A 26,721-nucleotide genomic window follows, 5' to 3' on the forward strand; every position below is an offset into this window, starting at 1 on the left:
TTATACTGTACTGGACACTGGGTTAGAGGATTATACTGTAATGTTTGGTGGGTTAGAGGATTATACTGTACTGGACACTGGGTTAGAGGATTATACTGTACTGGACACTGGGTTAGAGGATTAAACTGTACCATATTCAGAGTTACAGGATTATACTTCACTGTTCCCTGGGTTACAGGATTATACTGTACTCTATGCTGGGTTAGAGGATTATACTGTACTGTGCTATACGTTAGCTTAGAGGATTATACTGTACTGTACTCTGGGTTAGATGTTTATACTGTTCTGTACTCTAAATGTACCGGATTATACTGTAACATATGCTAGGTTAGAGGATTATACTGTGCTGTACGCTGGGTTATAGGATTATACTAAACTTTATGGTGAGTTAAAGGATTATAATGTACTGTACACTGGCTAAAATTACTATACTGTATTTGTCAAGGCGTGCTGAAGGTGGGTGTGGTGTAGGAATCATGCGCAGGACACAGAGGCTCAGTCCAAAGGCTTTAGTGCAATAAATATATATCCAACCGAAGCAAAATAAGCCCGAAGGCAAAATGCACGACGCACACAGGCGACAAAACGAATGACGCACAAACATGTGCAAACAACCCTCTCAAACACTGGAGGGAAAATGTAGCTCCAAAACACGAAACAGTAGTACAATCACACACAACGACAAGCACACACAACGAGAACTAAATAGGGCACTAACGAGGACTAACAAGACACAGGTGTACAACATCCAGACAAAACCAATCGAACATGAAACATAGATCGGTGGCAGCTAGTACTCCGGGGACGACGACCGCCGAAGCCTGCCCGAACCAGGAGGAGGAGCAGCCTCGGCCGAAACCGTGACAGTACCCCCCCTTGACGCGCGGCTCCAGCCGTGCGCCGACCCCGGCCTCGGGGACGACCAGGAGGACGCGGAGCAGGGCGCGCGGGATGGTCCCGGTGGAACTCCGACAGGAGAGATGGGTCTAGGATGTCCCTCCGCGGCACCCAGCACCGCTCCTCCGGGCCGTACCCTCCCACTCCACGAGATACTGAAGACCCCCCATCCGGCGTCTAGAGTCCAAGATGGACCGAACGGTGTACGCCGGAGCCCCCTCGATGTCCAGTGGGGGCGGAGTAGTCTCCCCTATCTCATTGTCCTGGAGTGGACCAGCTACCACCGGCCTGAGAAGAGACACATGGAACGAGGGGTTAATATTCCTATACTCAACAGGTAGATGTAATCTATAACATACCTCGTTCAATCTTCTCAGGACTTTAAAGGGCCCCACAAACCGCCGACCCAGCGTCCGGCAGGGCAGGCGGAGGGGCAGGTTTCTGGTAGAGAGCCAGACTCGATCTCCGGGTGCGTACACCGGCCCCTCACTGCGGTGGAGATCGGCGCTCGCCTTGTGACGAAGGACGGCCCGCTGCAGGTGGACGTGGGCAGCGTTCCACGTCTCTTCCGAGTGCCTCATCCAATCATCCACCGCAGGGGCCTCGATCTGGCTCTGCTGCCAAGGTGCCAGAACCGGCTGGTACCCTAACACACATTGGAAGGGGGTTAGGTTAGTAGAGGAGTGGCGGAGAGAGTTCTGGGCCATCTCGGCCCAGGGAATGTACCGTGCCCACTCCTCCGGCCGGTCCTGGCAATACGACCTCAGAAACCTACCCACATCCTGGTTGACACGTTCTACCTGCCCGTTACTCTCGGGTGGTACCCTGAGGTAAGGCTAACCGAGACCCCCAAACGCTCCATGAACGCTCTCCAAACACGAGAGGTAAACTGGGGACCTCGATCAGACACTATATCCTCGGGTACCCCGTAATGCCGGAAGACATGGGTAAATAGGGCCTCAGCGGTCTGTAGGGCAGTAGGAAGACCTGCCATAGGGAGAAGACGACAGGCCTTAGAGAACCGGTCCACAACGACCAGGATGGTGGTATTCCCCTGAGAGAGGGGAAGGTCTGTCACAAAATCCACCGAGAGGTGGGACCATGGTCGTTGTGGAACGGGCAGGGGTTGTAACTTACCCCTGGGCAGATGTCGGGGCGCCTTACACTGGGCACACACCGAGCAGGAGGAGACATAAACCCTCACATCCCTAGCCAAAGTGGGCCACCAGTATTTAGTGCTGAGGCAATGCACCGTCCGGCCGATACCCGGATGTCCAGAGGAGGGTGACGTGTGAGCCCAGTAAATGAGTCGATCCCGAATCTCGCGCGGAACGTACTTCCGACCCTCAGGACACTGTGGAGGGCTGGGGTCGGTACGCAACGCCGCTCGATTTCGGCATCGACCTCCCACACCACCGGTGCCACTAGGCAAGACTCCGGTAGTATGGGAGTGGGCTCAACGGACCTCTCCTCCGTGTCATACCGCCGGGACAGCGCATCTGCCTTACCATTCTGGGACCCAGGGATGTACGTGATTTTAAATACGAACCTGGTGAGAAACATACTCCATCGAGCCTGGCGAGGGTTCAGTCTCCTCGCTGCCCGGATGTACTCCAGGTTCCGATGGTCAGTCAAAATGAGGAAAGGGTGTTGAGCCCCCTCAAGCCAATGCCTCCACACCTTAAGGGCTTGAACTACAGCTAACAGCTCCCTGTCCCCAACGTCATAGTTACGCTCCGCCGGGCTGAGCTTCTTACTGTAAAAGGCACAGGGGCGGAGTTTAGGTGGCGTGCCGGACCGTTGAGAGAGAACGGCCCCTATACCAGCCTCAGACGCGTCTACCTCGACCTGAAAGGGTACGCGGGATCCGGATGCGCTAGCACCGAGCCGACGTAAACAGGTCCTTCAGTCTCCTAAAGGCCCTGTCCGCATCGGCTGACCACTGCAGGCGCACCGACCCCCCTTTCAGAAGGGACGTGATGGGAGCTGCCACCTGTCCAAAACCCCCGGATAAACCTCCGGTAGTAATTCGCAAAGCCCAAAAACTGCTGCACCTCTTTTACAGTAGTTGGGGTTTGCCAATTACGCACAGCGGACACACGATCCACCTCCATTCTCACCCCTGACGCGGACAACCGATAACCCAAAAAGGAGACCGACTCCTGGAAAAACAGACATTTCTCTGCCTTGACATATAGGTCGTGCTCCAACAGCCTCCTCAATACACGCCGCACCAGGGTTATATGCTCGGCTCGGGTAGACGAGTACACCAGAATGTCATCAATGTATACGACCACCCCTTGTCCCTGCATATCCCGGAAAATGTTATCTACGAAGGATTGGAAGACTGATGGAGCATTCATCAACCCATATGGCATGACGAGATATTCGAAATGACCAGACGTGGTACTAAACGCTGTCTTCCATTCGTCACCCTCCCTAATGCGCACCAAGTTATACGCGCTCCTGAGATCCAGTTTTGTGAAAAACCGCGCTCCATGCAATGACTCCGTCATGGTCGCAATCAGAGGGAGTGGATAACTGTATTTCACAGTAATCTGATTGAGACCACGATAATCAATGCACGGGCGCAACCCTCCATCTCTCTTTTTCACAAAAAAGAAGCTCGAGGAGGCGGGAGAAGTGGAGGGCCGAATGTATCCCTGTCTCAAAGATTCGGCTATATAAGTCTCCATAGCTTTCCTCTCCTCTTGAGACAAAGGATACACATGGCTCCGTGGGAGCGCTGCTCCTGCCTGGAGATCAATCGCACAATCCCCCTGTCTATGAGGAGGCAACTGCGTCGCCCTAGTTTTACTAAACACGAGTGCTAAATCCCCATATTCAGGCGGAATGTGCAGTGCGGGCACTTGGTTTGGACTTTCCACCGAAGTCGCCCCCACGGAAACACCCAGACATCGCCCCCGCACTGAGCAGACCACCCATCGAGAGCCCTCTGTTGCCACGAAATAGCAGGGTTATGGGTGCTTAACCAGGGAATCCCCAGCACCACTGGGTACGCAGGAGAGTCGATCAGATACAACTGTATAGTCTCCTCATGACCCCCCTGCGCTCACATCCGAAGTGGCGCTGTGATCTCCCTGATCAACCCCCGACCCCAACGGACGGCTGTCTAAGGCATGAACGGGAAAAGGTTGGTCAACAGGTAGGAGAGGGATCCCTAACTCAAAACAAAACTTACGATCAACAAAATTCCCAGCTGCGCCTGAATCTACTAGCGCCTTATGCTGGGAATGAGGTGCAACCTGTGGAAAACAAACAGGTATACAAAAGTGTGCAACAGAAAGCTCTGGGTAAGTGGGACGTCTACTCACCTGGGAGGCCCCCCCAGTGCGTGACCTGTTGTCGTTACTCCCGGAGAACCCTCCCCAGCACCTGGCCGTAGTGTGCCCTCCACGACCGCACTTGGTGCAGGAGACAGGCCCCCTCGGGCTCTTCCTACTCCGTTCTCTAGCGCCGGCACCCCCGAGCTCCATAGGGCTCGGCTCGGAGGTGCCGGAGGGCGGAATGGACGGACTCCCCTCGGGACGTCCACGGGTGGCCAGCAGGGTGTCCAGACGGATGGACATATCGACCAACTGGTCGAAGGTAAGATGGGTATCCCTGCAGGCCAACTCACGTTGAACGTCCTCTCGTAGGCTACATCGAAAATGGTCGATGAGAGCCCGTTCATTCCACCCTGCATCCGCCGCTAGAGTCCGGTACTCTAGAGCGAACACCTGAGCGCTCCTCCTCCCCTGTCTCAAATGGACCAGACGCTCCCCCGCCGCTTTGCCCTCAGGTGGATGGTCGAACACGGCCTTGAAGCGGCGGGAGAACTCGGCGTAGGTAATGGTGTTGGCGTCCATCTTCCTCCACTCGGCGTTAGCCCACTCCAACGCCTTGCCCGTGAGACAGGAGATGAGGGCGGAAACGCTCTCGTATCCCGAGGGCACCGGGTGTACAGTGGCCAGGTAGAGCTCTACCTGCAGGAGGAACCCCTGACACCCGGCAGCTGTTCCGTCATACGCCCTCGGGAGCGAGAGCCGAATCCCCCTGGGTTCCGAACCTGGGACTGGTGGACAGACCGATGGGATGGACAGGGTAGGTGGAGGTGTGGGTACACTGCTGGCCTCCCATCGGTGCATGATGTTGATTACCTCCTGTAGAGCGGTCTCCAGGTGTCGGATCTGGTCCTCTTGCCCACGGAGATGCTCCTCGAGCGACACAGGCGTCACTGCCGATCCTGCTGATTCCATTAATAAGGTGTGTGATTCTGTCAAGGCGTGCTGAAGGTGGGTGTGGTGTAGGAATCATGCGCAGGACACAGAGGCTCAGTCCAAAGGCTTTAGTGCAATAAATATATATCCAACCGAAGCAAAATAAGCCCGAAGGCAAAATGCACGACGCACACAGGCGACAAAACGAATGACGCACAAACATGTGCAAACAACCCTCTCAAACACTGGAGGGAAAATGTAGCTCCAAAACACGAAACAGTAGTACAATCACACACAACGACAAGCACACACAACGAGAACTAAATAGGGCACTAACGAGGACTAACAAGACACAGGTGTACAACATCCAGACAAAACCAAATCGAACATGAAACATAGATCGGTGGCAGCTAGTACTCCGGGGACGACGACCGCCGAAGCCTGCCCGAACCAGGAGGAGGAGCAGCCTCGGCCGAAACCGTGACAGTATTGTACACTGATGAGGGGTTCATATCCCCTCATCAGTACCTGTATAAGTGTTCCCTCTTCCCCCTTGTCTTTGTGTGTGATTGTTTATTGTGAGAAGAGTGAAGCTCGGTTGAGCTCCTTGTATTTGGTATCACCAGGTTATTTTCCCTGTGTGCCTGTTTGGTTCCAGTGCACCTGTTTTGCCCACTGGACTGTTTTGACGCATTACTGCGTAACTCTGTATTCCGGAATAAATCCTGTTATTCTGTGATTTACCCTCCTGCGCCTGACTCCTTCAAATCACCCATCATGCTTTGAGTACTTGTCCTGGTATTCTGTCTGGCCCTGCGGCCTTGTGAATGTTAACTATATAAGGCCTAACTATGATATTATTACTAGGGGTGTGCCGAGTAGTAGGATAAAACAAGTATCGTAACGGATATCGGCAATTCTATGGATACGATTATGAACAGAGTATTTTTTGTAATTTTCTGTGATCTGGGAGAAAAACAAATATTTGGGTGCCAGCACGCATCTTTCTCATGTCAGTCAGTCAAGTGAGCTGCTATGTGGTCTAAATAAACTAAACTGGCTAGTTTGCCTGTCTATAAGAGAACGGTGGGCTGTACGTTGATCCTGCTGCTCTGATTGGATAGAGTAAAGGTGTATTTCTCCGTCCACAAACTTCATCATTTCACCTGATCAGTTTTTCTCTCATGTTTTTGGTCTGATCATTTAGATTGCTGGTGCCTGTTACTATTACAAATCACATGACGAGGACGTTTGTTATCAAGCTAACAAGCGGGGCGAGGGTAGGGAACAAATATTAAACACTGATGCACAATCTGACTGAGTGAAAGCAAACTTGGCTGCCCGCTGCAAGATGAGGACACACAGACACATACACCCCTTCGCGCGCTGCTCCTAATCGGCAGCGTTTTTGTAGTGAGAACATGCAGGGAGGTATTTTGCGAACATATAATTAGGCATATTAAAACACTTTAGTTTTTTCAGATCATGAGCATCATCCGATCCGATCCAACTATCAACTGTCAATTTACGGATATGATTACGAATACAAGTATAGCCATGTCGGCACACCCCTAATGTTTAAAGGTCTTACTCACATCGGTTATGGAGAGCGAGATCACTCAGTCGTCCGGAACAGCTGGTGCTCTCATGCATGGTTCAGTGTTGCTTGCCTCGAAGCGAGCATAGAATGCATTTAGTTTGTCTGGGAGGTTTGCGTCACTGGGCCACTCAGGCTGGGTTTCCCTTTGTAATCCGTAATAGTCTGCAAACCCTGCCACATCCAATGAGCATTTGAGCCGGTGTAGTAGGACTCTATCTTAGTCCATGTCTGTTCCTTGAAAGCGGTAGCTCTAGCCTTTAACGTGGTATGGATACTGCCATAAATCCATTGCTTTTGGTTAGGGTACGTACGTACGGTCACTGTGGGGACGACGTCGTTGATGCACTTCTTGATGAAGCCTGTGACTGATGTGGTGTACTCTTCAATGTTATTGGATGAATCCCTGAACATATTCCAGTCTGTGCTAGCAGAGCAGTCTTATAGCTTAGCATCCACTTCGTCGGACTGCTTCCGTGCTGAGCGTACTGAGCGCGTCACTGGTACTTCCTGTTTGAGTTTTTGCTTATAAACAGGAAGCAGGAGGAGAGATTCGTGGTCTGCAATTTACCATGATGTATTCTAGTTTGGATCAGCAAAAGCTGAAGACTTCCTTCACACTTGAAGCAGCACACCAGTTGTTGTTTACAAAGAGGCACACCCCTCCCCCTTTGGTTTTACCTGAGTCCGCTGTCCGGTCGTGACGAAGCATGGAGAAACCCTAGAGTTTTATGTCCATATCGTCCGTCAGTGGGCTTGGGCGGTATTCAGATTGTCATACCTTCATACCGACCTTGTGCCATATCGGGATATTCGGGGCGCTGTTTTCAAACCCTACTGATACTCTGTAATCCGTAGGTTAGCAATGCTAACAAGTACATGTAAAATCCCATAGAGAATACTAACTAAATGCTAACGAGCACATTGCGAATATTTTTACAGTTTCTGATCTAAACTATACAAATAACTCAAAAATGCTACTCCCAGTTTGCTGAACGCACAAAACAAATATTAGCCAGCAAGGCTCTTGATCCAGGAGGGGATTCTCTGCTGTTACCAAGCAAATGCCTGATTTTGGAAGAAGCCAACCACTTAGCTAGATAGCTAACTAGCTACTAAATTAGCAACCCAGACTGCAGAGCATTTAGCACATTTTAGACAGTTACCTTAATAGTTATAATATATCTAGCTGGCAAACATTTATTTGTGAATTCAATACTGTAATTAGATCACCTGACGCATGTGACAACAGTGAGTGACACACAAGACTCCGGTCTCTCGTTGTTGTATGCTTATGAACAAACATCAAGTGACACGTGACTGGGGACTACTGAAAGCTTCATAATAATGTGACAGTTGAAATTAAGAAAGCAATATTCTTTATCTCCTAATGTATTGCACAAGTTGACTGCAGGTATTTACTTAAAAAGTAGCTACAAATATTACAATTATTATTTTTTACTTCAAAGAAAAAGTTTCAACGGTATTAAAAAACCATCCCTTGGCTTTTTCCAAATACCATGCTATAGGGCACATACGGTATATCGCCCAAGCCTATCAGCCAAGTTTCTGAAAAGTATAGAATATAATTTCCTGTTCTCTAATGACTGGTTCTCTAATGACTGGTTCTATAATGACTGGTTCTATAATGACTGGTTCTCTAAATACTGGTTCTATAATGACTAGTTCTCTAATGACTGGTTCTATAATGACTGGTTCTCTAATGACTGGTTCTGAAATGACTGGTACTATAAATACTGGTTCTATAATGACTAGTTCTCTAATGACTGGTTCTCTAATGACTGGTTCTATAATGGCTGGTTCTTTAATGACTGGTTCTCTGAAGACTGGTTCTATAATGACTATTTCTCTAATGTAAAAACAGATTTTAAAAAACACAGTGGGGACTGTGAAGCAACACAAACATAGACACAGACACATGCAAACACACACACAATATAACATACACACTATACACACAAGGTACACATGTATTATGTATTAGTATGTATATATGTGGTAGTGGTGGAGTAGGGGCCTGAGGGCACACAGTGTGTTGTGAAATCTGTGAATGTATTGTAATGTTTTTAAAATTGTAGCTACCTTGGCAGGAACTAATGGGGATCCATAACAAATACAAATACAAATGGTTCTCTAATGACTGGTTCTTTGATGACTGTTTGTCTTCCACAGAGAGGGGATCTGTAAGTGTGGTTACCAGAGGATCCACCATGTTGATGACTCTATCAAACCTGAGAACTGCCTGGGAGAGACATGGGCCAGACACCGACAGGAGGTCCCTACTGACGCTTATGGAGACATCAGGTTTGGTGACCTGGGACAGAAGATCGGCAAGGTACAAATTAAATCTGAATTTCAGTGAATTCATGTTAAGATGTATTCATTGTTGTCTTTTGTGTGTTAATACATGTATATGTGTCTGTCTGTGTGTCTGTGCCGTTCTGTGTGTTCTCCAGTACGTGCGTGTCTCCTCAGACACTTCTCCAGAACTGCTGTACCAGCTGCTGACAGAACAGTGGAAGCTCCCTCCTCCCAACCTGATCATCTCTGTCACCGGCGGGGCCAAGAACTTCTACATGAAACCTCACCTCACAGCACTGTTCCGCAGGGGCCTCATCAAAGTGGCACAGACTACAGGTAGAGTACTGACCTGACTACAGGTAACAACAGACTACAGGTAGAGTACTGACCTGACTACAGGTAACAACAGACTACAGGTAGAGTACTGACCTGACTACAGGTAACAACAGACTACAGGTAGAGTACTGACCTGACTACAGGTAACAACAGACTACAGGTAGAGTACTGACCTGACTACAGGTAACAACAGACTACAGGTAGAGTACTGACCTGACTACAGGTAACAACAGACTACAGGTAGAGTACTGACCTGACTACAGGTAACAACAGACTACAGGTAGAGTACTGACCTGACTACAGGTAACAACAGACTACAGGTAGAGTACTGACCTGACTACAGGTAACAACAGACTACAGGTAGAGTACTGACCTGACTACAGGTAACAACAGACTACAGGTAGAGTACTGACCTGACTACAGGTAACAACAGACTACAGGTACAGTACTGACCTGACTACAGGTAACAACAGACACAGGTAGAGTACTGACCTGACTACAGGTAACAACAGACTACAGGTAGAGTACTGACCTGACTACAGGTAACAACAGACTACAGGTAGAGTACTGACCTGACTACAGGTAACAACAGACTACAGGTAGAGTACTGACCTGACTACAGGTAACAACAGACTACAGGTAGAGTACTGACCTGACTACAGGTAACAACAGACTACAGGTAGAGTACTGACCTGACTACAGGTAACAACAGACTACAGGTAGAGTACTGACCTGACTACAGGTAACAACAGACTACAGGTAGAGTACTGACCTGACTACAGGTAACAACAGACTACAGGTGGAGTACTGACCTGACTACAGGTAACAACAGACTACAGGTAGAGTACTGACCTGACTACAGGTAACAACAGACTACAGGTACAGTACTGACCTGACTACAGGTAACAACAGACACAGGTAGAGTACTGACCTGACTACAGGTAACAACAGACTACAGGTAGAGTACTGACCTGACTACAGGTAACAACAGACTACAGGTAGAGTACTGACCTGACTACAGGTAACAACAGACTACAGGTAGAGTACTGACCTGACTACAGGTAACAACAGACTACAGGTGCAGTACTGACCTGACTACAGGTAACAACAGACTACAGGTAGAGTACTGACCTGACTACAGGTAACAACAGACTACAGGTAGAGTACTGACCTGACTACAGGTAACAACAGACTACAGGTGCAGTACTGACCTGACTACAGGTAACAACAGACTACAGGTAGAGTACTGACCTGACTACAGGTAACAACAGACTACAGGTAGAGTACTGACCTGACTACAGGTAACAACAGACTACAGGTAGAGGACTGACCTGACTACAGGTAACAACAGACTACAGGTAGAGTACTGACCTGACTACAGGTAACAACAGACTACAGGTAGAGGACTGACCTGACTACAGGTAACAACAGACTACAGGTAGAGTACTGACCTGACTACAGGTAACAACAGACTACAGGTGCAGTACTGACCTGACTACAGGTAACAACAGACTACAGGTGCAGTACTGACCTGACTACAGGTAACAACAGACTACAGGTAGAGTACTGACCTGACTACAGGTAACAACAGACTACAGGTAGAGTACTGACCTGACTACAGGTAACAACAGACTACAGGTGCAGTACTGACCTGACTACAGGTAACAACAGACTACAGGTAGAGTACTGACCTGACTACAGGTAACAACAGACTACAGGTAGAGTACTGACCTGACTACAGGTAACAACAGACTACAGGTGCAGTACTGACCTGACTACAGGTAACAACAGACTACAGGTAGAGTACTGACCTGACTACAGGTAACAACAGACTACAGGTAGAGTACTGACCTGACTACAGGTAACAACAGACTACAGGTAGAGGACTGACCTGACTACAGGTAACAACAGACTACAGGTAGAGGACTGACCTGACTACAGGTAACAACAGACTACAGGTAGAGTACTGACCTGACTACAGGTAACAACAGACTACAGGTACAGGACTGACCTGACTACAGGTAACAACAGACTACAGGTAGAGTACTGACCTGACTACAGGTAACAACAGACTACAGGTGCAGTACTGACCTGACTACAGGTAACAACAGACTACAGGTAGAGTACTGACCTGACTACAGGTAACAACAGACTACAGGTAGAGTACTGACCTGACTACAGGTAACAACAGAATACAGGTAGAGTACTGACCTGACTACAGGTAACAACAGACTACAGGTGCAGTACTGACCTGACTACAGGTAACAACAGACTACAGGTAGAGTACTGACCTGACTACAGGTAACAACAGACTACAGGTAGAGTACTGACCTGACTACAGGTAACAACAGACTACAGGTAGAGTACTGACCTGACTACAGGTAACAACAGACTACAGGTAGAGTACTGACCTGACTACAGGTAACAACAGACTCGCCTGACTGACTGGCTCCAAACTACAGGTACAAGATAGGTCCAACAATATTGACCGTAATGGTATTTAGTTTAGGGTACAGTAAGCCTCAAAGAAAAGCGGAAACTTCACACTGCTCTTGCTAGTATCACTTATCTTATTCAAGCTTACACGTCTACCTCTTGGCCTTCGTCAGAGCTTTTTATAGGTGCAGTAAGCCTGATCTGCTTCTCTTTCCCGTGGCAGACTTGTGGTACTGTCCTCTGTTGGTTTTGGGTGGAGAGTGCTGTTGTGTGCAGAATGTCCCTGGTTTGAGCCCTATGGTCGGTTGTCATGGCCTGTTGTCATGGCCTGTTGTCATGGCCTATGGTCTGTTGTCATGGTCTGTGGTCTATTGTCATGGCCTGTTGTCATGGCCTGTGGTCTGTTGTCATGGCCTGTGGTCTGTTGTCATGGCCTGTGGTCTGTTATCATGGCCTGTGGTCTGTTGTCATGGCCTGTGGTATGTTGGCATGGCCTGTGGTCTGTTGTCATGGCCTGTGGTCTGTTGTCATGGCCTGTGGTCTGTTGTCATGGCCTGTGGTCTGTTGTCATGGTCTGTGGTCTATTGTCATGGCCTGTTGTCATGGCCTGTGGTCTGTTGTCATGGCCTGTGGTATGTTGTCATGGCCTGTGGTCTGTTGTCATGGCCTGTGGTCTGTTGTCATAGCCTGTGGTCTGTTGGCATGGCCTGTGATCTGTTGTCATGGCCTGTGGTCTGTGGTCTGTTGTCATGGCCTGTGGTCTGTGGTCTGTTGTCATGGCCTGTGGTCTGTTGGCATGGCCTGTGATCTGTTGTCATGGCCTGTGGTCTGTGGTCTGTTGTCATGGCCTGTGGTCTGTGGTCTGTTCATGATTAACGACTCATGGTGTAATTGTAGTAATATACAGGAACTCGAGTCCTTCTGTTCACCCGACCTAGAATACCTCACAATCAAATGCCGACCGTATTATCTCCCAAGAGAATTCTCTTCGGTTATAGTCCCGGCCGTGTATATCCCCCCTCAAGCCGATACCACGACGGCCCTCAAAGAACTTCACTGGACTTTATGCAAACCACATATCCTGAGGCTGCATTTATTGTAGCCGGGGATTTTAACAAAGCAAATTTGAGGACTAGGCTGCCGAAGTTCTATCAACATATCGACTGTTGTACACGGGCTGCTAAAATCCTCTTCCATTGCTATTCGAACTTCCGGGATGGTTATAAGGCCCTCCCCCGCCCTCCTTTCGGCAAATCTGACCACGTCTCCATTTTGTTCCTCCCTTCCTATAGGCAGAAACTCAAACAGGAAGTAAGGACTATTCAACGCTGGTCTGACCAATCGGAATCCACGCTTCAAGATTGTTTTGATCACGCGGACTGGGATATGTTCCGGGTAGTTTCTGAAAATAATTTAGACATATACACTGAAACGGTGACTGAGTTTATCAGGAAGTGTATAGGTGATGTTGTGCCCACTGTGACTATTAAAATCTACCCTAACCAGAAACCGTGGACAGATGGCAGCATTCACACAAAACTGAAAGCGCGAACCACCGCATTCAACCATGGCAAGGTGACTGGGAATATGGCAGAATACAAACAGTGTAGCTATTTTTAAGGCAATTAAACTGGCAAGACATCAGTATAGAGACAAAGTGGAGTCGCAATTCAACGGCTCAGACACGAGACGTATGTGGCAGGGTCTACAGACAATCACGGACTACAAAAAGAAAACCAGCCACGTCGCCGACACCGACGTCTCGCTTCCAGACAAGCTAAATACCTTCTTCCCCCGCTTTGAGGATAACACAGTGCCACCGACGAGGCCCACTACCAAGGACTGTGGCCTCTCCTTCTCCATGGCCGACGTGATTAAGACATTTAAGCATGTTAACCCTCGCAAGGCTGCCGGCCCAGATGGCATCCCTAGCCGCGTCCTCAGAGCATGCGCAGACCAGCTGGCTTGTGTGTTTACGGACATATTCAATCTCTCCCTTTCCCAGTCTGCTGTTCCCACATGCTTCAAGATGGCCACCATTGTTCCTGTACCCAAGAAAGCAAAGGTAACTGAACTAAATGACTATCGCCCTGTAGCACTCACCTCATCATGAAGTGCTTTGAGAGATTAGTCAAGGATCATATCACCTCTACCTTACCTGTCAACCTAGACCCACTTCAAATTGCTTACCGCCCCAATCGATCCACAGACGATGCAATCGCCATCACACTGCACACTGCCCTATCCCATCTGGACAAGAGGAATACCTATGTAAGAATGCTGTTCATTGACTATAGCTCAGCATTCAACACCATAGTACCCTCCAAGCTCATCATTAAGCTCGAGGCCCTGGGTCTGAACCCCGACCTGTGCAACTGGGTCCTGGACTTCCTGACGGGCCGCCCCCAGGTGGTGAAGGTAGGAAACAACATCTCCACTTCGCTGATCCTCAACACTGGGGCCCCACAAGGATGCGTGCTCAGCCCCCTCCTGTACTCCCTGTTCACCCATGACTGCGTGGCCATGCACGCCTCCAACTCAATCATCAAGTTAGCAGACGACACAACAGTCGTAGGCTTGATTACCAACGATGACGAGACAGCCTACAGGGAGGAGGTGAGGGCTCTGGGAGTGTGGTGCCAGGAAATTATCCTCTCACTCAACGTCAACAAAACAAAGAAGATAATCGTGGATTTCAGGAAACAGCAGAGGGTGCACCCCCCTATCCACATCGACGTGACCGTAGTGGAGAAGGTGGAAAGCTTCAAGTTCCTTGGCGTACACGTCACTGACAAACTGAAATGGTCCACCCACACAGACAGTGTGGTGAAGAAGGCGCAACAGAGCCTCTTCAACCTCAGGAGGCTGAAGAAATTCGGCTTAGCACCTAAAACCATCACAAACTTATACAGATGCACAATTGAGAGCATCTTGTCGGGCTGTATCACCGCTTGGTACGGCAACTGCACCGCCCGCAACCACAGGGCTCTCCAGAGGGTGGTACGGTCTGCCCAACGCATTACCGGGGGCAAACTACCCGCCCTCCAAGACACATACAGCACCCGATGTCACAGGAAGGCCAAAAAGATAATCAAGGACATCAACCACCCGAGCCACTGCCTGTTCACCCCGCTATCATCCAGAAGGCGAGGTCAGTACAGGTGCATCAAAGCTGGGACCGAGAGAATGAAAAACAGCTTCTATCTCAAGGCCATCAGACTGTTAAATAGCCATCACTAGCACATTAGAGGCTGCTGCTGCCTATTGAAATCACTGGCCACTTTAAGAAATGGAACACTAGTCACTTTAATAATGTTTCCATATCTTGGACTACTCATCTCATATGTATATACTGCATTCTATTCTATAATATTCTACTGTATCTTAGTCCATGCCGCTCTGTCATTGCTTGTCCATATATGTATATATTCTTAAATTCCATTCCTTACTTAGAGTTGTGTGTATTGGGTATATGTTGTGAAATTGTTAGATATTACTTGTTAGATATTACTGCACTGTCGGAGCTAGAAGCACAAGCATTTCGCTACACCCGCTATAACATCTGCTAAACACGTGTATGTGACAAATACAATTTGATTTGATTTGTTGTCATGGCCTGTGGTCTGTGGTCTGTGGTCTGTTGTCATGGCCTGTGGTCTGTTGTCATGTCCTGTTGTCATGGCCTGTTGTCATGGCCTGTGGTCTGTTGTCATGGCCTGTTGTCATGGCCTGTGGTCTGTTGTCATGGCCTGTTGTCATGGCCTGTGGTCTGTTGTCATGGCCTGTTGTCATGGCCTGTGGTCTGTTGTCATGGCCTGTTGTCATGGCCTGTGGTCTGTTGTCATGGCCTGTTGTCATGGCCTGTGGTCTGTTGTCATGGCCTGTTGTCATGGCCTGTGGTCTGTGCAGGAGCATGGTTAACCTGTAACTTGTTAACCTGTGTTCATTATAGGTGCCTGGATCATTACAGGTGGCACACATGCAGGTGTGATGAAGCATGTAGGCCAGGCGGTGAGGGATTACATCCTCAGCAGTGACTCTATGGCGGGGCAAATAGTGGCCATTGGAGTGGCGACCTGGGGAGCCATACACAACAGAAGAACCCTGGTACACCCTGAGGTAAGGACTGGAGAGAGAGAGAGAGAGAGAGAGAGAGAGAGAGAGAGAGAGAGAGAGAGAGAGAGAGAGAGAGAGAGAGAGAGAGAGAGAGAGAGAGAGAGAGAGAGAGAGAGAGAGAGAGAGAGAGAGAGAGAGAGAGAGAGAGGCGAGAGAGAGAGAGAGAGAGAGAGAGAGAGAGAGAGAGAGAGAGAGAGAGAGAGAGAGAGAGAGAGTTATAGAGCCGAGATATGAACTGAAGAGAGAGAGAGAGAGTTATACAGCTGAGATACGGTGCATTTGGAAAGTTATTCAGAACACTTCCCTTTTTCCAAATGTTGTTACGTTACAGACTTATTCAAAAATGGATTAAAAATAAAAAATCCTCATCAATCTACACACAATAATGACAAAGCGAAAACAGGTTTATATAAATTTTTGCACATTTATTAAAATGAAATACCTTATTTACATAACTATTCAGACCCTTTGCTATGAGACTTGAAATTGAGCACGTCATTTAGCAGACGCTCTTATCCAGAGCGACTTACAGTTAGTGAGTGCATACATTATTTTTTTATTTTTCATACTGGCCCCCCGTGGGAATCGAACCCACAACCCTGGCATTGCAAACGCCATGCTCTATCAACTGAGCTACATCCCTGCCAACCATCCCTGCCGGCCATTCCCTCCCCTACCCTGGACGACGCTGGGCCAATTGTGCGCCGCCCCATGAGCATTCATTCATTTCATTTCATTTCATTTTAGTCATTTAGCAGACGCTCTTATCCAGAGCGACTTACAGTTAGTGAATACATCTTTTTTTTATACTGGCCCCCAGTGGGAATCGAACCCACAACCCTGGCGTTGCAAACGCCATGCTCTATCAACTGAGCTACATCCCTGCCGGCCATTCCCTCCCCTACCCTGGACGACGCTGGGCCAATTGTGCGCCGCCCATGAGTCTCCCGGTCGCGGCCGGCTGCGACAGAGCCTGGATTCGAACCAGGATCTCTAGTGGCACAGTTAGCACTGCGATGCAGTGCCTTAGACCACTGCGCCACTCATGGCCTCATTCATCCTTGAGATGTTTCTACAACTTGATTGGAGTCCACCTGTGGTAAATTCAATTGATTGGACATGATTTGCAAAGAAACACAACTGTCTATATATGGTCCCACAGTTGACAGTGCATGTCAGAGGAAAAACCAAGCCATGAGGTGGAAGGAATTGTCCGTAGAGCTCCGAGACAGGATTGTGTCGAGGCACAGATCTGGGGAAGGGTACCAAAACATTTCTGCAGCATTGAAGGTCCCCAAGAACACAGTGGCCTCCATCATTCTTAAGTGGAAGAAGTTTGGAACCACCAAGACTCTTCCTAGAGCTGGCTGCCCGTCCAAACTGAGCAATCGGCGGAGAAAGCCTTGGTCAGGGAGATGACCAAGAACCCGATGGTCACTCTGACAGAGCTCCAGAGTTTCCTATGTGGAGATGGGAGAACCTTCCAGAAGGACAGCCATCTCTGCAGCACTCCACCAATCAGGCCTTTATGGTAGAGTGGCCAGACGTAAGCCACTCCTCAGTAAAAGGCATATGACAGCCCACTTGGAGTTTGCCAAAAGGCACCTAAAGGACTCAGACCATGAGAAACAAGATTCTCTGGTCTGATAAAACCAAGATTGAACTCTTTGGCCTAAATGCCAAGCGTCACATCTGGAGGAAACCTGGCACCATCCCTATGGCGAACCATGGTGGTGGCAGCATCATGCTGTGGGGATGTTTTTCAGCGGCAGGGACTGGGAGACTAGTCAGGATCAAGGGAAAGATGACGGAGCAAAGTACAGAGAGATCTTTGATGAAAACCTGCACCAGAGCGCTCAGGACCTCAGACTGGGTCAAAGGTTCACCTTCCAACAGGAACAACCCTAAGCACACAACCAAGACAACGCATGAGTGGCTTCGGGACAAGTCTCTGAATGTCCTTGAGTGGCCCAGCCAGAGTTCGGACTTGAACCCGATCGAACATCTCTGGAGAGACCTGAAAATAGCTGTGCAGAGACGCTCCCCATCCAACCTGACAGAGCTTGAGAGGATCTGCAGAGAAGAATGGGAGAATCTCCCCAAATGCAGGTGTGACAAGCTTGTAGCGTCATACCCAAGAAGACTTGAGGCTGTAATCGCTGCCAAAGGTGCTTCAACAAAGTACTGAGTAAAGTGTCTGAATATTTATGTAAATGTGATATTTCAGTGTTTTATTTTTAATACATTTGCAGAAATGTATAAAAACCTGTTTTTGCTTTGTCATTATGGGGTATTGTGTGTAGATTGATGAGGGAAAAAAACAATTTAATCAATTTTTGAAGAAGGCTGTAACGTAACAAAATGTGGAAAAAGTCAAGGGGTCTGAATACATTCCGAATGCACTGTATCTCAACAGAGAAAAATGTCCTGTGTGCTACCTATATCCCCCCACTAGAATCCCCATACTTTAATGAAGACAGCTTCTCCATCCTGGAGTGGGAAATCAATAATTTCCAGGCCCAGGGACATGTTGTCACGGTTTCGGCCGAGGCTGCCTCTCTTCCTTGTTCGGGCAGGCTTCGGCGTTCGTTGTCTCCGGAATTCTAGCTGCCATCGTTGCATGTTTCTATGTTCGTTTGCTTTTGTCTGTTTGTTGTGACACCTGTTATCGTTTAGGTTAATTAGCGTCCTATAAGTTTCTCGTTGTGTTTGTCCAGTGTTGTGTGTGATTGCTTTATTGTCTGTCGTGCGTTACTGGACGGGTTTACATTATTCGCTCGGTTGAGCTATCTCTCCACTGTGTTGGAGCGTTTTACGCACCTGTGTAGTGCGCCCGTTTGTTTTGTCCGCCTACGTGCGGAGTTTCGCCTTCGGGCCAGTTTGTTCATTTTTCCCTTGTGGAATTTCACTAAAGTCTTTTGGACTGTACTTCGGTGTCCTGCGCTTGATTCCACCACTACACCCACCTACAGCATCACTGACAAAATCACACACCTTCAAGAATGGAATCAGCAGGAGCCGCAGCAGCCCAGGCGACGCTGGAGGACAGGGTCCGAGAACAGAGTGACCAGATCCTGCAGATGGGGTCCGCACTGCAGGAGGTGATCACCACCATCCGAGGCTGGGGGACTCCTCCACCGCCATCCTCTCTGCCAGCACCATCGGCAAGTCCGCCCATTCCCGCTCCGGAAGCCAGAGGAGTTCGACTCTCGCTCCCGAGGGCCTACGATGGGACCGCGGCCGCGTGTCAGGGATTCCTTCTCCAGGTGGAGCTTTACCTGGCCACCGTGCACCCGGCGCCTTCGGGACATGAGAGCGTGTCCGCCCTGATCTCCTGCCTTTCCGGGAAGGCGTTGGAATGGGCCAACGCAGAGTGGAGGAGGATCGACGCGAACACCATCACCTACGACGAGTTCTCCCGCCGCTTCAGGGCGGTGTTCGACCATCCCCCGGAGGGGAAAGCGGCGGGGGAGCGTCTGGTCTTCCTCCGGCAGGGGAATAGGAGTGCCCAGGAGTTCGCCTTAGAATTCCGTACTCTAGCGGCGGATGCAGGGTGGAATGAGCGGGCTCTCAGCGATCACTACAGATGTAGTCTACGCGAGGACGTCCGTAGGGAGCTGGCCTGTAGGGACACCAGCCTCTCGTTCGACCAGTTGGTCGACATGTCCATCAGGCTGGATAACCTGCTAGCTACCCGCGGACGTTCCGAGGGGGGTCCGTCCATTTCACCCTCCAGCGCCTCCGAGCCGTGCCCCATGGAGCTCGGGGGCGCTGGCGCTAGAGAGAGGAGGGGTCGGCTTACGAGGGGGTCCATCTCCTGCACCAACTGTGGTCGGGGAGGACACACCGCGGCTAGGTGCTGGGGATGGCCTCCTAGGGGAGAGGACGACAGGTCCCGCACTGGGGAGTCCTTCCAGGTGAGTAGGCGCCCCACTCACCCAGAGCTCTCTGTTGCACATTTCTGTATACCTGTGCGTTTCCCACAGGTAGCACCTCATTCCCAGCATAAGGCGCTGGTAGATTCAGGCGCGGCTGGGAATTTTGTTGATAAGAATTTTGTTTAGCCTTAGGGATCCCCCGTCTCCCTGTTGATGTCCCTTTCCCCGTTCATGCCCTAGATAGCCGTCCGTTGGGTGCGGGCTTGATCAGGGAGGTCACTGCGCCACTTAGGATGTGTGCGCAGGGGGTCATCAGGAGATGATTCAGCTATTTCTGATCGACTCGCCTGCGTATCCGGTGGTGCTGGGCATGCCCTGGTTGAGTACCCATAACCCATCTATTTCATGGCAGGAGAGGGCTCTGATGGAGTGGTCTGCCCAGTGTGTGGGTCGATGTTTGGGCGTTTCCGTAGGGGCTACCTCGGTGGAGAGTCCAAACCAGGTGCCCGCATTGCACGTTCCCCCTGAGTATGGGGATTTGGCTATTGCGTTTAGTAAGTCGAGGGCGACGCAGTTGCCGCCCCATAGGCAGGGAGATTGTGCGATAGACCTCCAGGCAGGAGCTGCGCTCCCACGGAGCCATGTGTATCCTCTGTCTCAGGAGGAGAAGAAAGCTATGGAGACTTACATTGACGAATCTCTGAGACAAGGATACATACGGCCTTCCACTTCCCCTGCGTCCTCGAGTTTCTTTTTTGTGAAGAAAAAGGATGGTGGGTTACGCCCGTGCATCGATTACCGTGGTCTCAATCAGATCACGGTGAAGTACAGTTATCCACTCCCGCTGATTGCGACCATGACGGAGTCATTGCATGGGGCGCATTTCTTCACTAAATTAGATCTCAGGAGCGCGTACAACTTGGTGCGCATCAGGGAGGGCGATGAATGGAAGACAGCCTTTAGTACCACCTCGGGCCATTACGAGTATCTTGTCATGCCATACGGGTTGATGAACGCTCCGTCAGTTTTCCAATCGTTCGTGGATGAGATCTTCAGGGACATGCAGGGGCAGGGGGTGGTTGTGTACATAGATGACATTCTCGTGTACTCGCCTACCCGAGTCGAGCATGTGGCCCTGGTGCGCAGAGTGTTGCGGAGGCTGGTGGAGCACGACCTGTATGTTAAGGCAGAGAAGTGTCTGTTTTTCCAGGAGTCGGTCTCCTTTTTGGGGTATCAGTTGTCTGCGTCAGGGGTGAAGATGGAGGTAGACCGGGTGTCAGCCGTGCGTAATTGGCAAACACCAACCACTGTGAAGGAGGTGCAGCAGTTTTTGGGGTTTGCGAATTACTACCGGAGGTTTATCCGGGGTTTTGGACAGGTAGCAGCTCCCATCACGTCTCTTTTGAAGGGGGGTCCGGTGCGTCTGCAGTGGTCTGCCGAGGCGGACAGGGCGTTTGGGAGGCTGAAGGACCTGTTTACCTCGGCCCCGGTGCTGGCGCATCCGGATCCCTCTTTGCCATTTCAGGTAGAGGTGGACGCGTCTGAGGCCGGTATAGGAGCCGTGCTTTCACAACGGTCAGGCGCGCCACCTAAACTCCGCCCCTGTGCTTTTTATTCTAAGAAGCTCAGTCCGGCGGAGCGAAACTATGACGTAGGGGACAGGGAGCTGTTAGCCGTGGTACAGGCCCTAAAGGTGTGGAGGCACTGGCTTGAGGGGGCTCAACACCCTTTCCTCATTTTGACGGACCACCGTAACCTGGAGTACATCCAGGCAGCGAGGAGGCTGAACCCTCGCCAGGCAAGATGGAATATGTTTTTGACCCGGTTTACATTTAAGATCACGTACATCCCTGGGTCACAGAACGGTAAGGTAGATGCGCTGTCTCGGCGGTATGACACGGAGGAGAGGTCCGTGGAGCCCACTCCCATACTGCCGGAGTCGTGTCTGGTGGCACCGGTAGTGTGGGAGGTCGATGCTGAGCTCGAGCGGGCGTTACGCACCGACCCTAGTCCACCGCAATGCCCGGAGGGTCGGAGGTACGTTCCGCTCGAGGTTCGGGATCGATTGATCTATTGGGCTCACACGTCACCCTCCTCTGGACACCCTGGTATCGGCCGGACAGTGCACTGTCTTAGTGCCAAGTACTGGTGGCCCACGTTGGCAAGGGATGTGAGGGTTTATGTTTCCTCCTGCTCGGTGTGCGCCCAGTGTAAGGCGCCTAGACATCTGCCTAGGGGTAAGTTACTACCCCTGCCCGTTCCACAACGACCATGGTCTCACCTCTCGGTGGATTTCCTTACTGACCTTCCTCCTTCACAGGAAATACCACTATACTGGTCGTTGTGGACCGGTTTTCTAAGGCCTGTCGTCTGCTCCCCATGCCGGGCCTTCCTACTGCCCTGCAAACTGCCGAAGCACTATTCACCCATGTGTTCCGGCACTACGGGGTACCCGAGGATATTGTGTCTGATCGAGGTCCCCAATTTACCTCCAGGGTTTGGAGAGCCTTTATGGAGCGGTTGGGGGTCTCGGTGAGCCTCACCTCGGGTTACCACCCGGAGAGTAATGGGCAGGTGGAACGCGTGAACCAGGATGTGGGTAGGTTTCTTAGAACATACTGCCAGGACCGGCCGGAGGAGTGGGCAAATACGTTCCCTGGGCCGAGATGGCCCAGAATTCCCTACGCCATTCCTCCACTAACCTAACCCCTTTTCAATGTGTGTTAGGTTACCAGCCGGTTCTGGCACCTTGGCAGCAGAGCCAGATCGAGGCTCCTGCGGTGGATGAGTGGGCGCGGCGCTCGGAGGAGACATGGAACGCTGCACACGTCCACCTGCAGCGGGCCCTCCGTCGTCATAAGGCGAGCGCCGATCTCCACCGCAGTGAGGGACCGGTGTACGCACCTGGTGATCGAGTCTGGCTCTCTACCAGAAACCTGCCCCTCCGCCTGCCCTGTCGGAAACTGGTTCGGCGGTTTGTAGGGCCATTTAAAGTCCTGAGAAGGTTGAACGAGGTGTGTTACAAATTACAACTACCTGTTGAATATAAAAGTATTAACCCCTCGTTCCATGTGTCTCTTCTCAGGCCGGTGGTAGCTGGCCCACTCCAAGAAAGTGAGATCAGGGAGACTCCTCCGCCCCAATTGGACATCGAGGGGGCACCGGCGTACTCCGTGAGGTCCATCTTGGATTCGAGACGTCGGATGGGGGGTCTCCAATATCTAGTGGAGTGGGAGGGGTACGGTCCGGAGGAACGGTGCTGGGTGCCGAGGAGAGACATTTTGGACCCGTCTCTCCTGACGGAATTCCATCGTGGGCACCCGACGCACCCTGCTCCGCGTCCTCCTGGTCGTCCCCGAGGCCGGAGTCGGCGCACGTCTGGAGCCGCGCGTCAAGGGGGGGGTACTGTCACGGTTTCGGCTGAGGCTGCCTCTCTTCCTTGTTCGGGCAGGCTTCGGCGTTCGTTGTCTCCGGAATTCTAGCTGCCATCGTTGCATGTTTCTATGTTCGTTTGCTTTTGTCTGTTTGTTGTGACACCTGTTATCGTTTAGGTTAATTAGCGTCCTATAAGTTTCTCGTTGTGTTTGTCCAGTGTTGTGTGTGATTGCTTTATTGTCTGTCGTGCGTTACTGGACGGGTTTACATTATTCGCTCGGTTGAGCTATCTCTCCACTGTGTTGGAGCGTTTTACGCACCTGTGTAGTGCGCCCGTTTGTTTTGTCCGCCTACGTGCGGAGTTTCGCCTTCGGGCCAGTTTGTTCATTTTTCCCTTGTGGAATTTCACTAAAGTCTTTTGGACTGTACTTCGGTGTCCTGCGCTTGATTCCACCACTACACCCACCTACAGCATCACTGACACATGTACTAGTCTGTGGCGACTAGAAAGCTGTGAACGATCCGAGAGACAAGGCAAGAAGGGCCTTCTATGCCATCAAAAGGAACGTAAAAATGGACATACCAATTAGGTCTGGCTAAATATTATTGAATCAGTTATAGAACCCATTGCCCTTTATGGTTGTGAGGTCTGGGATCCGCTCACCAACCAAAAATCCACAAAATGGGACAAACACCAAATAGAGACTGCATGCAGAATTCTGCAAAAATATCCTCCGTGTACAACGTAAAATACCAAATAATGCATGCAGAGCAGAATTAGGCCGATACGTGCTAATGATCAAAATCCAGAAAAGAGCCATTAAATTCTACAACCACCTAAAAGGAAGTGATTCCCAAACCTTCCATAACAAAGCCATCACCTACAGAGAGATGAACCTGGAGAAGAGTCCCCTAAGCAAGCTGGTCCTGGGACTCTGTTCACAAACACAAACAGACCCCACAGAGCCCCAGGACAACAACACAATTAGACCCATGAGAAAACAAAAATATAATTACTTGACACATTGGAAAGAATGTACGAAAAAACAGAGCAAACTAGAATGCAATTTGGCCCTAAACAGAGAGTACACAGTGGCAGAATACCTGACCACTGTGACTGACCCAAAATTAGGGAAAGCTTTGACTATGTACAGACTCAGTAAGCATAGCCTTGCTATTGAGAAAGGCCGCCGTAGGTAGACCTGGCTCTCAAGAGAAGACAGGCTATGTGCACCCTGCCCTGAAAATGAGGTGGAAACTGAGCTGCACTTCCTATCCTCCTGCCAAATGTATGACCATATTAGAGACACATCTTTTGCTCAGATTACACAGAGCCAAATATTATTCGAAAATAAATCCAATTTTGATAAACTCCCATATCTACTGGGTGAAATACCACAGTGTGCAATCACAGCAGCAAGATTTGTGACCTGTTGCCACAAGAAAAGGGCAACCAGTGAAGAACAAACACCATTGTAAATACAACCCATATTTATGTTAATTTATTTTCCCATTTGTACTTTAACTATTTGCACATTGTTACAACACTGTATATATACATAATATGACATTTGAAATGTCTTTATTCTTTTGAAACTTCTGAGTGTAATGTTTACTGTTAATATTTATTGTTTATTTCACTTTTGTTTACTATCTACTTCACTTGCTTTGGCAATGTTAACATACGTTTCCCATGCCAATAAAGCCCTTAAATTGAAATTGAATTGAATTCAGAGAGTTATAGAGCTGAGATATGAACTGAGGAGAGAGAGAGAGTTATACAGCTGAGATATGAACTGAGGAGAGAGAGAGAGAGTTATAGAGCTGAGATATGAACTGAAGAAAGAGAGAGAGAGAGTTATAGAGCCGAGATATGAACTGAAGAATTATAGAGCTTCTCCCAAATCACTCTCTACCCTTCCTTTAGGCCCTAACCCTAACCCTAACCCTAACCCTAACCCTTCCTTCAGGCCCTAACCCTTCCTTTAGGCCCTAACCCTAACCCTAACCCTTCCTTTAGGTCCTAACCCTAACCCTAACCCTAACCCTAACCCTAACCCTAACCCTTCCTTTAGGTCCTAACCCTAACCCTAACCCTAACCCTAACCCTAACCCTTCCTTTAGGTCCTAACCCTAACCCTAACCCTTCCTTTAGGCCCTAACCCTAACCCTTCCTTTAGGCCGTAACCCTTCGATTGTTAGAGCCTCACACACAATATGTTGGAATCTCCACCACTACACTACTTATCCAGAGGACAGGGTAGACGCACTGTCTGAGACAAGCTCTGTCTCCCTCTAACCCTCCTCCTTTCCTCAGGGGCGGTTCCCTGTAACACCTCCCTACCTAACCCTAACCCCTAAACTCTACTGTGCTGTCCAGGGGCGGTTCCCAGCCCACTACTCCCTGGACATGCAGTCCCAGGGTAACCTCTCCTGTCTGGATAACAACCACTCCCACTTCTTACTGGTGGATGATGGAACACACGGATGCTACGGCGTCGAGGTTGAACTACGCTCCCGACTAGAGAGACTCATCTCCCAGCAGCCTCTGGGAAACAGAGGTGAGACTAGAGGGGCTCTGATTGTGATCAATATCTCTCTCTCTGATCTCTCTGTGTGTGTATCCTTGTCAAAGAAACATGAGAATCACAGCACCCCTTTGTCAATAATTCACTGTCTGTTATCTGCTGTCAGTCCCCCGTCTGTGTCTGTCTGTCTGTCTGTCTATCTATCTATCTATCTATCTATCTATCTATCTATCTATCTATCTATCTGTCTGTCTGTCTGTCTGTCTGTCTGTCTGTCTGTCTGTCTGTCTGTCTGTCTGTCTGTCTGTCTGTCTGTCTGTCTGTCTGTCTGTCTGTCTGTCTGTCTGTCTGTCTGTCTGTCTGTCTGTCTGTCTATCTATCTATCTATCTATCTATCTATCTATCTATCTATCTATCTATCTATCTATCTATTTGTCTGTCTGTCTGTCTGTCTGTCTCCTCCAGAGAGTGGAGTGAGGATCCCAGCAGTGTGTGTAGTGCTGGATGGAGGACCAGGCACTCTCAGTGTGAGTATCAGCAGTGTGTGGGGATGGATGGAGGACCAGGTCAGTAGTTTAATCATTCCTTTAGTTTCTTCAGCGTATTCTTTCTGACTGGATGGTCTTGTGCACTCTGTCAATCCTGGATGGTCTTGAGCAGTGTGACTTCTGACCCCTGACCTCTCTTCCCACGCATCACCCCACCCCCATCTCAGACCATCTACGGTGCCATGCTGAATGGGACCCCGTGTGTCGTCCTGGAGGGGTCAGGGAGACTGGCGGACGTCATCGCCCATGTGGCTGGTCTCCCTGTTACCAAGGTTACCCTGTCTGTCATCCACCAGCTAATGAAGAGGTTCTTTGGTCCGGAGTATGACTCCTTCACAGAGCTCAAGATCTTAGAATGGACCAAGAAGGTAACACATACATAGCCTTGTTAAACCAGCCTGATCTTGCGAGCTCACATTCTACAAAACGTGAGTGCAGCAGGCATTCTGGTTTCACAAGACTCGTAAA

The 26,721-nt window shown here is 49.8% G+C and overlaps 1 protein-coding gene across 1 annotated transcript in view; it reads left to right on the top strand.

Annotated features, from left to right (window-relative positions):
* Positions 1–26,721, top strand: part of trpm2 (transient receptor potential cation channel, subfamily M, member 2) — a 134,008-nt gene that overhangs the window by 22,829 nt on the left and 84,458 nt on the right. Inside the window, exons 2-7 of the mRNA XM_041868944.2 lie at positions 8,908–9,070; positions 9,192–9,372; positions 15,761–15,927; positions 25,558–25,738; positions 26,171–26,232; positions 26,421–26,621. Of these exons, the coding sequence (XP_041724878.2) occupies positions 8,908–9,070; positions 9,192–9,372; positions 15,761–15,927; positions 25,558–25,738; positions 26,171–26,232; positions 26,421–26,621 (955 nt within the window). The remainder of the gene's footprint in view (positions 1–8,907; positions 9,071–9,191; positions 9,373–15,760; positions 15,928–25,557; positions 25,739–26,170; positions 26,233–26,420; positions 26,622–26,721) is intronic.

Source organism: Coregonus clupeaformis, chromosome 40, assembly GCF_020615455.1.
Source record: "Coregonus clupeaformis isolate EN_2021a chromosome 40, ASM2061545v1, whole genome shotgun sequence".
Classification (NCBI taxonomy): domain Eukaryota; kingdom Metazoa; phylum Chordata; class Actinopteri; order Salmoniformes; family Salmonidae; genus Coregonus; species Coregonus clupeaformis.